This window comes from Netta rufina (genome assembly GCF_964035555.1).
Source record: "Netta rufina genome assembly, chromosome: 13".
Classification (NCBI taxonomy): domain Eukaryota; kingdom Metazoa; phylum Chordata; class Aves; order Anseriformes; family Anatidae; genus Netta; species Netta rufina.
In genome coordinates this window covers 1,710,743-1,722,224 of record NC_140136.1, presented here as the reverse complement: position 1 = coordinate 1,722,224, position 11,482 = coordinate 1,710,743, and the positions used below count along the sequence as shown (strand labels likewise).

The 11,482-nt window shown below is 63.6% G+C and overlaps 2 protein-coding genes across 2 annotated transcripts; one reads left to right on the top strand and one right to left on the bottom strand.

The window, feature by feature from the left end:
• Window positions 1-374: 374 nt before the first annotated feature.
• CDT1 (chromatin licensing and DNA replication factor 1) lies at window positions 375-4,298 on the top strand (the record flags this gene model as incomplete). Its single annotated transcript, XM_084294613.1, has 10 exons — window positions 375-698; window positions 826-933; window positions 1,058-1,269; window positions 1,587-1,784; window positions 2,082-2,227; window positions 2,347-2,450; window positions 2,676-2,864; window positions 3,250-3,384; window positions 3,488-3,689; window positions 3,806-4,298. 10 exons carry the CDS (start codon window positions 375-377, stop codon window positions 3,967-3,969), a joined length of 1,782 nt encoding a protein of 593 aa, XP_084150739.1. The 3' UTR covers window positions 3,970-4,298.
• Window positions 4,299-5,795: 1,497 nt separating this feature from the next.
• On the bottom strand, window positions 5,796-9,472 carry APRT (adenine phosphoribosyltransferase). Its single transcript, XM_084294399.1, has 5 exons — window positions 9,379-9,472; window positions 8,611-8,714; window positions 7,627-7,760; window positions 6,901-6,979; window positions 5,796-6,614 (listed from the first exon to the last, which is right to left on the bottom strand). The coding sequence occupies exons 1-5, from the start codon at window positions 9,453-9,455 to the stop codon at window positions 6,472-6,474; spliced, it is 537 nt and encodes a 178-aa protein (XP_084150525.1). The 5' UTR covers window positions 9,456-9,472; the 3' UTR covers window positions 5,796-6,471.
• Between the last annotated feature and the right edge of the window lie 2,010 nt (window positions 9,473-11,482).

The window sequence follows — 11,482 nt, the reverse complement described above, 5'->3', positions numbered from 1 at the left end:
CCTGCTGCACCCAGCTCAGCACCCCTGGGGGGGGTCCCTACGGCCAAAACTCAGCACCCTGGGCACCTCCACCCTATAGGGGCTGCGAGCGAGCAGCCCCCTGCGACCCCACACACGCTGCGCACCGCCGAGCCCCCTCCCCACCAACCCACCCACCCACCCACGTGGAGCCCCTACGCGCGCGGGGAGCGCGGCGCCTTTAAGAGCCCCGTGGCGCCAATTCCGCCCCACGTGACCCGCCTGGGGGGAGGGGGCGGAGCCGCGGCCGCGCGCGGGTTCCCGCCAAGAGCGGCGGATTTGGCGCGCGCGCGCCGCCGGCACCGGGAGAGCGGGAGCGGGACACCGGGAGCGGCACCGGGAGCGACACCGGAGCCATGGCGCAGCTCCGCCTCACCGACTTCTTCGGCCGTGCCAAGGCGGCCGCCACCGTCCCAGCCAAGCGCGGCGGCGGCTCCCGGTTGAAGGCACCCCCCGGGGGAGCCCCGGTGCACCGGGAGGCCGAGGATGGAGCCCCCCCGCCGCTGCCTGCATCGCCCCGCACCCCGTCCCGCGGCGCTGTCCCGGCCGTGCCGGGGCTGGCGGGCAGGAAACGGAGCCGCCGGGAGATGGAAGCGGAGCAGGGAACCGGGAACGGGACCGGGACCGGCACCGGGGAGCGCGGGGGGAAATCGGCACGGAAGAGGCTGGAGCTGCCTGCGGTACGGGGGGACACGGGAGGGGGGTGGCAGCATCCCCGGTGTGCCCCCACGGCACCCCCCGTGTGAGGCCGGGGGGTCCCGGGGGGGTTCCCCGCACGGTCCCTAACGCAGCCCCGGTGTCCCGCAGGTTGCCAGCCCCCCCCCGGCTGAGCCCCCCCCGGTGGGCGGGACGCGATCCCCCAGCCGGGAGCAGGACGGTGGAGCCGTGCCACGGAAAGCCCCGCGCATGGAGCCGGTACGGGAATTGGGATTGGGATTGGGATTGGGGTGGGGGTGGTTATGGGGTGGGTGGGCTCGGGGTCTCTGCCCGTCCCCTGCCCCCTTCCCAGCCCGTCCTGACCCCGTTCCCGCACCCCCAGGAGGACCTGGCCGCGCTGCGGAGCCGCCTGCAGAGGATGAAGATGAAGATGAAGGCCCCGTCCCAGCTGCCTCCCATCCCCGCCGGGGCTGGCACTGAGCTGCGGGGCCGCCTGGAGACCCTGCGGGGCCTGGAGCTGCGGCTCCGCGACAAGGTGGCGGCGAGCGGAGCACAGGCACAGGAGACAACAGCTCCGGCAGCAGCAGGAGATGGGTGAGGAGAGGCTTTGGGGGGAAAAAAAAAAGCACAAAAAATGTTTCCCCACCACCAAACCCCGTCCCCAGGGCGCACAGGGCAGGCTGTGACCCACGTTGGGGTGCTCAGACAACGGGATCAGAGGGGACCTGCCCCAACCGGGGTGGGCGCACGGCTCCGAGCTCAGCCCTGCTGGCAGCGGGGTGCTCTCCGAGACCCCAGTCCCAGCCTATAGGGGTCTCAGTCCCCCCCGTGCATGCTCGGGGCTGTCCCCGTGCCCCATTCCCTGCACCCACTCAGAGCGGGGTGCCCTGACACCTCTCCTCCTCCCCTAGGGGCCAGAAGCTCCCCGCGTACCAGCGGTTCCACGCCCTCGCTCAGGACCAGCCGCCGGGGCTCACGCTGCCCTACAAGTACAAGGTGCTGGCCGAGATGTTCCGCAGCGTGGACACCATCGCCGGGATGCTCTTCAACCGCGCCGAGACCATCACCTTCGCCAAGGTCAAGCAGGGGGTGCAGGACATGATGCGCAAGTGAGTCGGAGAGGATCTGGATGGGTCTTTTCGGGGCTCCCAGCTTCAGGCGCTGGGGCTGGTTCCCTGGTGTCATCCTTTGGGGTTTTGGAGCTCCCTGGCATCGTCCTTGGGGGTTTTGGAGCTCCCTGGTGTCATCCATTGGGGTTTTGGAGCTCCTTGGCATCATCCCTTGGAGTTTTAGAGCTCCCTGGCATCGTCCCTTGGGGATTTGGAGCTCCCTGGCATCGTCCCTTGGGGTTTCGGAGCTCCCTGGTGTCGTCCTTGGGGTTTCTGAGCTCCCTGCTGCCGTTGCAGGCAGTTTGAGGAGCGGCACGTGGGCCAGATCAAGGCGGTGTACCCCACCTCGTACCGGCTGCGCCAGGAGAAGAACATCCCCACCTTCGGCAGCGGCGTTAAGAAGTCCGACTACCAGCTCACGCTGGAGCCCGTGCTGGGGGAAGGTGGGTCCGGGGGGGAGCTGCGGGTCCCCGGCGCGCTCTGTGCTCCCTCCACCGAGTCGCCAGGGCTGGAAAATGCTTTTGGGGCGCGCTGCAGGTGATGCTTTCCCCTCTCCTGGCAGACGAGAAGCTGTGCGGCCGCCCGCACCTCTCGGCGTCGCGCCTGCTGGAGCGCAGGAGGGAATTCAACCGCAGCCTGGTGAACATCGTCAAGCAGCACCACGCGGTGAGCCCCTGCTCCCTCTGCCTCGGGGGGGCTCTGGGTGCTACCCACAGCATTGGGGTGGCACCCAAAATGAAGGATGTTATGGGGCTGTGGGCTCTGTGGGTGCTCGTGGCGGGCAGGCAATGTTGTGGGATGAAGAATAGGGAAAATCCTGGGGTTTCTCCTGGGAGCACAGCGTGGCCACGAGCCCGTGGGTGCAGTGATTCCGTTCTTGCCCCCCTCCAGGCGTTCCTGGCCGGCCTGACGCCCCCCATGGTGGTGCCCGAGGACAAGCTGACCCGCTGGCATCCCCGCTTCAACGTGGACGAGGTGCCGGACATCAGTCCCGTGGAGCTGCCGCGGCCACCGCAGGAGGAGAGGATCACCACGGCCCAGGAGCTGCTGAGCACAGCTCGGGGCATGATGATCCCCAAGGTGAGCGGGGACGGGGTCTGGCTCCAACTGCTGCCTTTTTTGGGGGGGGGTCCCAGACCCCAAACTGGTTCCTCTGGGAGGATGTTAATGGGTAGGAGTGGGGAAGGGTTGCCTTGGAGAGCTGGAAGATGGAGGCAGGGGGGAGCCCAGATTGGATATCGTGACCTTGGGCTGTGCACGGGGCTGGTTTGGGGCTGGAGGAGCTGATTTGGGCTGGGAGAGGAGATGGAGGACACCAAGCTGTCCCCCTGGATGGGTCAAAGGGGTGTGTGGGGGGGTGCCGGGCTGCTGCAGGGTGGCCCCTGGAGGTGGGGGGCGGCGGAGGGGAAACTTCTCCTTCCTCCCAGCTGCAACCCAACTCCTCCTCCCTCTTCCACATGAGCAGATGGAAAAAGCTCTTGCCAACCTGGCCCTGAGAACCGCTGAAGCCGGTGCGGGGGAACCGGTGGTTTCCAAAGCACCGTCCCCTGCCAGCACCTCCAGCGCGCTGAAGGGGGTGTCCCAGGAGCTGCTGGAGCGGGTGAGTAATTCCATCCTGGCCCCAAAACGTGGCCGGAGGGGTCCTGCCTGCACCTGTGACCCCCTTCTCCTCCCTCCTCTCCCCCCCCCCCCCCCCCCCCAAGATCCGTGCCAAGGAGGCGAGGAGGCTGCAGGCGCTGATGACCCGGGACGCGGGGCAGGAGGAGCGGCTGGCCCTGCTGGGGAGGCTGCCGGCCATGGCCCGCGTCCTGCGCAACGTTTTCGTGGCCGAGAAGAAGCCGGCGCTGCCCCTGGAGGTGGCGTGCGCCCGCATGGCCGAGAGCTTCCCCACGCAGATGACGGCGGGTAGGAAACGGGGAGCGCACCGGGGCTCTGGGATGGTTCCCGGGGGGGGTTGGTTTGGGGTGGGATGGGGTGCGGGGATCTCAGCCGGCTGCTTTGCTTTCCCCCTTCCTCTGTAGGAGAGATGGAGAAGCACCTGCGCCTCTTCGCCGAGCTGCTGCCCGACTGGGTGGGGATCCACGCCATCAGGACGGACACCTACATCAAGCTGGACAAGAACAAGGACGTCGGGCTCGTGGTGGAGAGGCTCACCAAGGTGGCCAAGGAGGCTGAAGCGCTCTGAGCCCGACGAGGGTCCGGGCTTTTCCCCTGTGCAATCGTCTCCGTAGGCGTAGCGAGCCCCGGGGGTGGTTGAGGAAGAGGAGAGCGGGCATTAATTGTAACTAGTTCCTTTGCCAGGGTCCCCGGGGGGCTGTAGTTAACCCCAAGGTGAAGGCAGGCAGTCCTGGGGTGGTGACGAGGAGTTTCTGACCTGTCCTGGTCCTTCTCCTGAAGGCTCGAGGCAGGAGCTTCCCCCCAGGGACCGGTGTTGGGGTTGGAGGCAAGGGGAGAGAGGGTGACGAGGAGGAAAGGAGCGAGAGGAGAAGTCCCCAATTGCTGTTTTGGCTCTCCGGGGCCTTGTTGTGTTTTTAAGGGCGAGGGCAACGCGCATCTCCAGCCCCGGCTGGAAACGACGACGGGACTTTTGTCCAAACATCTTTGCATTAAATGTTTTAAATCGAGCCGGCTCTCGTCCGCCCCGCGCTTCTCCCGTGGCACCGGGCCCCGGCCGCTCACGCAGGGAAGGGCCGGGTCCCCGGCCAACTCCTGGGGAAAAACTGACTGGAAAAAGTGAGCGTGGGCTCGCCGAGAGCTGAATGCAGCTTTTGTCAATAGGGCCCGGGCGGCACAGGGACGGGACGGGAGCTGGGAGAGGGCTGGAGGCAGCGGGGGGTTGGTTTGGGGCAGGTCCCAGCTCCGGCTGCTCCTGCTGGGGACCAGTTGTAGGGTTTGGGGAGGAGCGATGGGTGCTCTGAGGAGGGTCCCGGCTGCAGCAAGAGGTGCCTGCCCGGGGTGCACCCAGCTTGGGGAGCTGCTGTGGGGCAGGAGGGGGCTGCCTGGTGCTGGGTGCGCTCAGCTCGGCTGCTCAGAATCGCAGATTTTGGTTAAAAAGGTGGAAGAAGCAGCAGGGAGGTGCCCATCCTTCATCCTGCTGCCTGTGATGCCCCAAGGAAGCCTCCTCCAGCACCCTGCCTGCAGCCAGCCCCGCTCCCAGCAGGAGCAACCCTGGGGGCTCACGGGGGGGGGTTTAAACCCACTGCAGAGGCTGTGGGGTGAGGGTATGGGGCTGGGCTCAGCACAAGACCCCCTTTGGGAACTCCCGTTTGCCGCTGGGACCCAAAATCTTCCTCCTGCCTGCACCAAGGGGGGGGCTCTCCCTGCCCGCCCAGGCGCAGGCAGCGTCCCCACGTTCCCTGATGTCACCCCTTGGCCTCACACGCTGCCAGCCCTGGCACCGGCCGGGGCTCGCGCTCGCTTCCACGGTGAGCAGCTGCTTTTCCACAGCTCTTCGGGGTGGAACCGACTTTTTTTCCCCTCTCTGCCTCGCAGCGGGGACCCGCAGCCTCGTGCCAAGAATGCGTGCGAGGCTCTGCCTCGCCCGGCTCCACGCAGGGGCTGGCTGTAAATCCCAGTGCCCTGGGGTAGGTTTCTCCCCCGGGGGGGGGAACGATGTTTGATGTTCCTCAGCGCTCCCTGAGCAGCGCTGAAGTGGCTTTTCGGGAAAACGGGGATAAAAAATAGCCCCCATGGTCCCGACAGCTGGAAGCACGGGGCTGGGTGCGCTCCATCCCCAGCGCAGGGAAATTATTTCCATGAAAGCCCACCAGGATCAGCCTGGGTGCCCCTCCTGCAGCCAGAGTGGGGAGAAAAAAAATACCTGGAAGGGCCAAATCCTGCCTCCCTGGTTGGTGCTTCCTTCCAAGCGTTTGGGGTGGCCATGGGGAGCGCACACCACAGCCTCTGCTGATGGCTCGGGACCGGAGGGAGATGCTCAGGAGGGTATGGAACAGCTTCAGCTACGGCAAGGAGAGCTCTGAGACCGTTTAGAAAAAATAAAAAGAAGTCGATGTTTATTTTACCAGTGGGTTCAGCCCCTGCTGAGGCGGGGCCGCAGGCTGTGCTGTGTTCAGTGGTGCAAATTTTGGCACGTTGAGTCCTGCTTGCTCTTGGGGCTGACCCGAACCATGCGATGGGCTCTGCTGAACCCTTCTCAGTCCATCACCATGCCTCAGCTGGTGCTTTGGCAGCTTTTCCTTCATTGGCAGGTACATCAGGTCACCCCTGAGACAAATCATCACTTTGTGCCCACCTTCTGAGTTTTTTAGGAACCCCTTGAAAGGAGGCTGGCCAGGTACGGCTCAAACAAAAGCACGTGCTGGGCCCTAAAAAGCTCTCAGCCCTGCCCTGCCTCAGCAGCAACATTTTCACTTTGGTATCCTAAAAAATAATAATAATAAAAAAAATAAATCTACCCCTTTGTGGTCTCCCTCCCCCCAGGCAGTCTGTTCCCTATTTCCAACGGGATGAACCCAAAAAAGGATCCATGCGCTAAATATGCTTTGATCTGTGGCTTGGAAAACGGCTGGGACTTACTCTCGTGGAGCATCTGGCCCAGAGTTCAGACTGAAATTGTAGGTTCCCCCCTGCCCACCCCCTCGTGGCATCAAGCCAGCGACAACTCCAACGCAGGAGGGGGCCGGGGCTGGCAGCGAGCACCCTGCAGCCTCCGTCCGCGGCCTGAGCCTCAGTCGTACTGGAGCAGGGAGAAGAAGGGGACGGACTCGAGCTTTTCCACCCCTTTCAGGAATTTGAGCTCTATGATCACCAGGCACTCCAGGATCTCCGCCTTCAGCCTCTTCACCAGCTCGCAGGCTGCCCGCATCGTACCTGCAGGACACACAGGGTCAGCAGAAGGAGCAGCACCCGGGGCTAACCCCAAAGCGCATTCCTGCGCCTCGCACAGCCCAAGTTTTAGCACCCACAACGATTTTAACCACCACAGGCATTGCTCCTGCCCTCTCCCTTGTTGCAAAGCGTTACGGGGTGGCAGTTTCCATGCACAAGGTCTCGGTTAAAGTCACTCCCCCGGGGGGAAATCAGGGCGATGGCAGGCAGACCCGCACGTGGAGCTCTCGTGCGCGTTCCCCGTGCCCTCTGCCCGCGTTTCGCTCACCTCCAGTCGCAAGCAAGTCGTCCACGATTACCACTTTCTGTCCCGGTTCCACGGCGTCGCTCTGGATTTCAAGTTCAGCCTGCAGGGTGGAAAGAGCAGCCTCATTTTAGCCTTGCCTCCCAGGGAAACACCTCCCACACGGCGAGGAACGCGGACACGTCTTCAGCGAGATCAGCCCCAAAACGCACGCTGCAGAGGGCTGGAGTGGGGAAAAGCTGCAGGCACGTCCTTTGTCGGATGAATTTGGGGCTTGGCCCAAACAGATCTCGTGAGTAGTGGCAGCGTGGAGCTCCTGCTGCTGTTAGTTACCAGCCGTAGCGGGTTACGGGGCCTAGGGCTCTGCCATCCCAAAGGGGTGCGGTGTTACGGGGTGAGCGCCCGGCCCCGAAGCCATGCAGTAAAGGCATTTACCCGGAGCACTTACTGGAAGAGGGGGAGCTCGATGGTCATGCCCTTGAATTCAAGCCAAAGAAAGCAATTTAGCACCGACTCTTATCCCACATCCTGCCCTCCCCAAAAAAAAACCACACAGCGCGGCTCGCCGACACCAACCCCGGGTGCGTGGCGTGGAGACAAAGCCCCGGGGAGCTCCCAAAATTTGTGCCATGCCCCTGGGCTCAGCACCCATCGGGGCTGGCCGGGGCATCCTCCACCAGCCTCATCGCCCCCTCTACTCACAGCCCCAACCACAGCCTGGAAAACCCTTTTTCCCCCCCCAGGCGTTACCTTGCCATACTCCAGGGTGTACGAGACGGACTCGGTCGGCCCGGGAAGCTTCCCCTTCTTTCGGATGGGCACGAAGCCCACCCCCAGCCTCTGAGCCAGAGGGGGGCCTATGAGGAAGCCGCGGGAGTCCAGACCTGGGGGGCAGAGCAGGAAAAACTCAGCAGAGCCACCGTGCGACACCCCGGGTTCATCCTCCCGTGCTGCAAGCAAGCCATCTACAATTACTCCAGGAGCACTTTGCCTTCATGGGGTTTGAGATGTGCACCACGGCACCGCGCTCACCCAGACGGGCTGCTGGGGACCCGTGGGGCACGGCAGTGACTCCCCCAGCAGCTCGGCAGCCCTTTCTGCCTCCCTCCCAGCTCTTCTTTACAGCAGCAAGCTCAGCTCAGCCCCGCTATCAGTCCGGCCACGCACCCAGGGACTTTGCACCTCCAGGGGCAGAGCCTGGTTATCAGCGAGCCACTTGGCTAGGTTTGGTTGAGGCTCCCCGAGCCCTGGGCTATCGCCCAGTCCAAGCAGCACCTTCCTGAGCACTTTCATTCTCAGCCTCTTTAAAATGCGTGCTGCAGCGCGTTATCACCACAAAGCCTGTTTCAGTTGGCTCGATAAAACCCTCCGAGAAGGAAAACATGCTGGAAACAGGAGCTCCGTGCCCTGGGGACTGCGTGAGACCTTCCAGCCATGGCACACTGGGCTTCGGTGCTCAGTGAATGCCTCTTTTCTTATTGAGGGAAGGACTGAATTACAAAACTGGCACTGAAGCGTCATCAGATGACGTCTGCCACATCCCAAACCAGTATTTCAGGAAACCACAGTACTGGGGCAAGGGCAGAGCCCCTGCTGGTGTTACCTATGACACAGGCTGTAATTCGGATGACACCCGAGGGCTACGATATCTCCTGGCCCCTCGGGGAGGCGTCTCCCCACACCGACCACCCGGGCAGCACCAGCGCACCGTGCTCTGTCCCAGTGAACACCCACCTGCAATGAAGTCGATGGGGGGCACAGACGCCCTGAGGTGATCTTCCAGCAGATCAATCAGAGCCCTGAAGGCCACGGGATCCTTCAGCAAGGGGCTGATGTCTCTGCAAAGACAGGAAGAGCGCTTAGCCAGCACCCAGAGGTGCACGTGGTGGAGCCGCTGCACCCAGGGGAAGCGTGCCCAGCAGAGCAGGCGTGCAGGCACGGGGGAAGACGGGTAGCGGGGCTGCTGCAGAGGCATCTGTGGTTTCCTGGGGAGGGACCAAAGCCCCAGCCATGAAGCACGCCCAGACCTGCCATGCTGCTGAATCACCCCTTAAGCAGCTCCTTGCTCCATTCCCAGCCCCTTTCCTCCATCCCCAGGCCCCCTGCTCCATCTCCAGCCCCTCTCCTCCAACCCCTGCCCCATCTCCTGCTCCATCCTCAGCCCCTTTCCTCCATCCCCTGCCCCTTTCCTCCATCCTCAACCCTACTGCTCCATCCCCAGCCCCTTATTCTCCCTCCCCAGCCCCTTTCCTCCATCCCCAGCCTCTTTCCTCCATCCCCAGTCCCTTTCTTCCCTCCCCAGCCCTATTACTCCCTCCCCAGGCCCTTTCCTCCATCCCCTTTTCTCCACCCCCTGCTCTCCTGCTCCATCCCCAACCCCGTTGTTCCATTCCCAGGCCCCCTGCTCCATCTCCAGCCCCTCTCCTCCAACCCCTGCCCCATCCCCAACCCCTTTCCTCCCCCTCCAACCCCTTTATCCTCCCCACCAGCCCCTCCGCGCACCGGAACAGCACACCGGGCACGGGGAAGTCGGGGAAGGAGCGCACCCGTGCGCGCACAGCGTTCAGCCTCTCCTCCATTGCCTCCCCAGCACTGCGCAGCCGCCGCCGATTGCAGGCGGTGCCCCCTCCCGGAGCCTTCCCCGCTGCGGCTGCGCCGGGATCGGGCCGGATTTCCCCAGGATCAGGCCGGGTTTCCCCGGGGTCCCGGCCCCAGCGCCCCCCGGTGCGCCCCGGTGCGCCCCAGGGCGCGCAGCCCCTGCCCGCTGTGCCCGGGAGCCGGCGCGCCGAGACCCTCCGGAGGGGGTCCCGTGCCCAAAAAAGCCCCTGCAGCCCCTTCCCCCTGCCCGGTTAGCACCTTTTTTTTTTTTTTTTTTGGGCTGGGTTGTTTTGCTTTTTCTGTCTCCCGTGTGTTTGTAAAGCCTGTGTGTGGTTTGGGTTGGCAGCGGGGGAGATAAGCGGCTCGGCTTTGGTGGGGCAGGTCAGGGTGCTCCCCGCTCCCCGTGTTCCCCTGCGCCCTGCGCTGCGGTTGGGAGCCCTAAAGGACGGTTCCACATCTCCTGGGGCAGCAGCTGGGGCTTGGATCTGCTCCAGGCACAGATGGGCACAGCCCCTGCTGCAGCAAAGGTCCCGCAAGGGCCGAGCTGGGTGCCCGCTGCTGGGAGCTGCGTGGGGACAACTGGGCTCCACGTCCCCGGGGACAGCCAGGGGACAAAACAGCTCCACATCCCCTGGGACAGCCGTTAGGGCCCGTCTGTGGTGTGTGTCCCACGGGGTGACGAGCCAGCAGCTGCCGTTTTGGAGTGATTTGGTGCAGACCCCACAGGTTGGGTGCCGAGGGCTGTGAGCGGGGTAAGGGACACAGCATCCTTCCCCTGCTCCATCTGGATCAGTCCCCAAAACACCCTGTGGGTCCCCCCAACACCCTGCGGGTCCCCCCAGCTCCCAGATGAGGTCTGGCACGGCAGGAGAAGCCGACAGGAGGGGAAGGTGGCCTGCTCTACACCTCGCACATCCCATCCCATGGCAGCCTCTGGTTCTTTGCTCGCTGCAGCTGAATCCTCTGCTGCTCTGTTTCCTTCCCACTCCATCTGTAGGTGGCTGTGGGTCTCTTTGGCCTGCTGGCACGGGGCTCCTGCGTAAGGGACGGCTGCTGAGGAGCCATCCGAAGGTCAGAGCAGTTCCCTCTCATCAGGCTCTCTTGCCAGAGCCAGCCCACACAGGTCAGCGTGCCTCCTTTCACAACCATTCCCTCCAAAAGCAAGATTTTCCCTGAAGTCAGATTATCTCTTTGGCACCAGAAGAATCCCGACAGCTGTTCCAGAGAAGCAGCCACAGCTGAGGCACGCGGCCGTCCACTGGAACGGGGGCTTCGCCGCGGCCGTGCTCCCGCGGACCTGGAAGGGATTTTCTTGTGAGCTTCCCAAGCACAACACCGGACAGCGAGCTAGGCCAGCAGCTCCTCGTCTTCCTGATGGCTGGAAGCGATGGAATTACTCTGCCTACCCATGGAAACGAGCAAGGAGATGGGACAGGGCCCTTCTGCAGCCTCCCGGAGCACCAAGCCAGGCAGCCCTGCCTTCTGCTCGCACCCCTGGAGGAGCTGGGGGCTTCATCATGCTTTTTTTTTTCTGAGATGCAACTGAATTCATTTTTGTGACCCTCCTAGGCAGCCACCAGCAGGTTTTCTAAGCAAGGTTCCTGGGTTCTGTGCTTCCTGACCCCACCAAACCAGCAGCTCTCACCAGCATGGGCTGCCGAGGGCTCCCACCTCTCCCTTGGCGTCCCAAAGCTGGGTGAAGGAGGAGCTGGGGGGAATCTCCAACACCTCAGTTCTGCCAGAGAGAGGATCACTGATCTAGTAGGAGACATCCCTAGGGGTTGGCACGAGGTGATCTGTAAGGTCCCTTCCACCCCAAACCATCCCGTGGGAGGTTACACCAAGTCCTACTTGTAAGGCTTCAGCTGCCAGGAGTTACCTCACACGCCAGCTCGGGTTTAAAAACTCTCCTCAAACCTTTTGTCAGGACTTCACCTCGTTAATCCCCCGTTTCGAAGGACTGCGCCTACCAGCACAGACTGGTTTTAACATCCGAGCTAAATTAGTT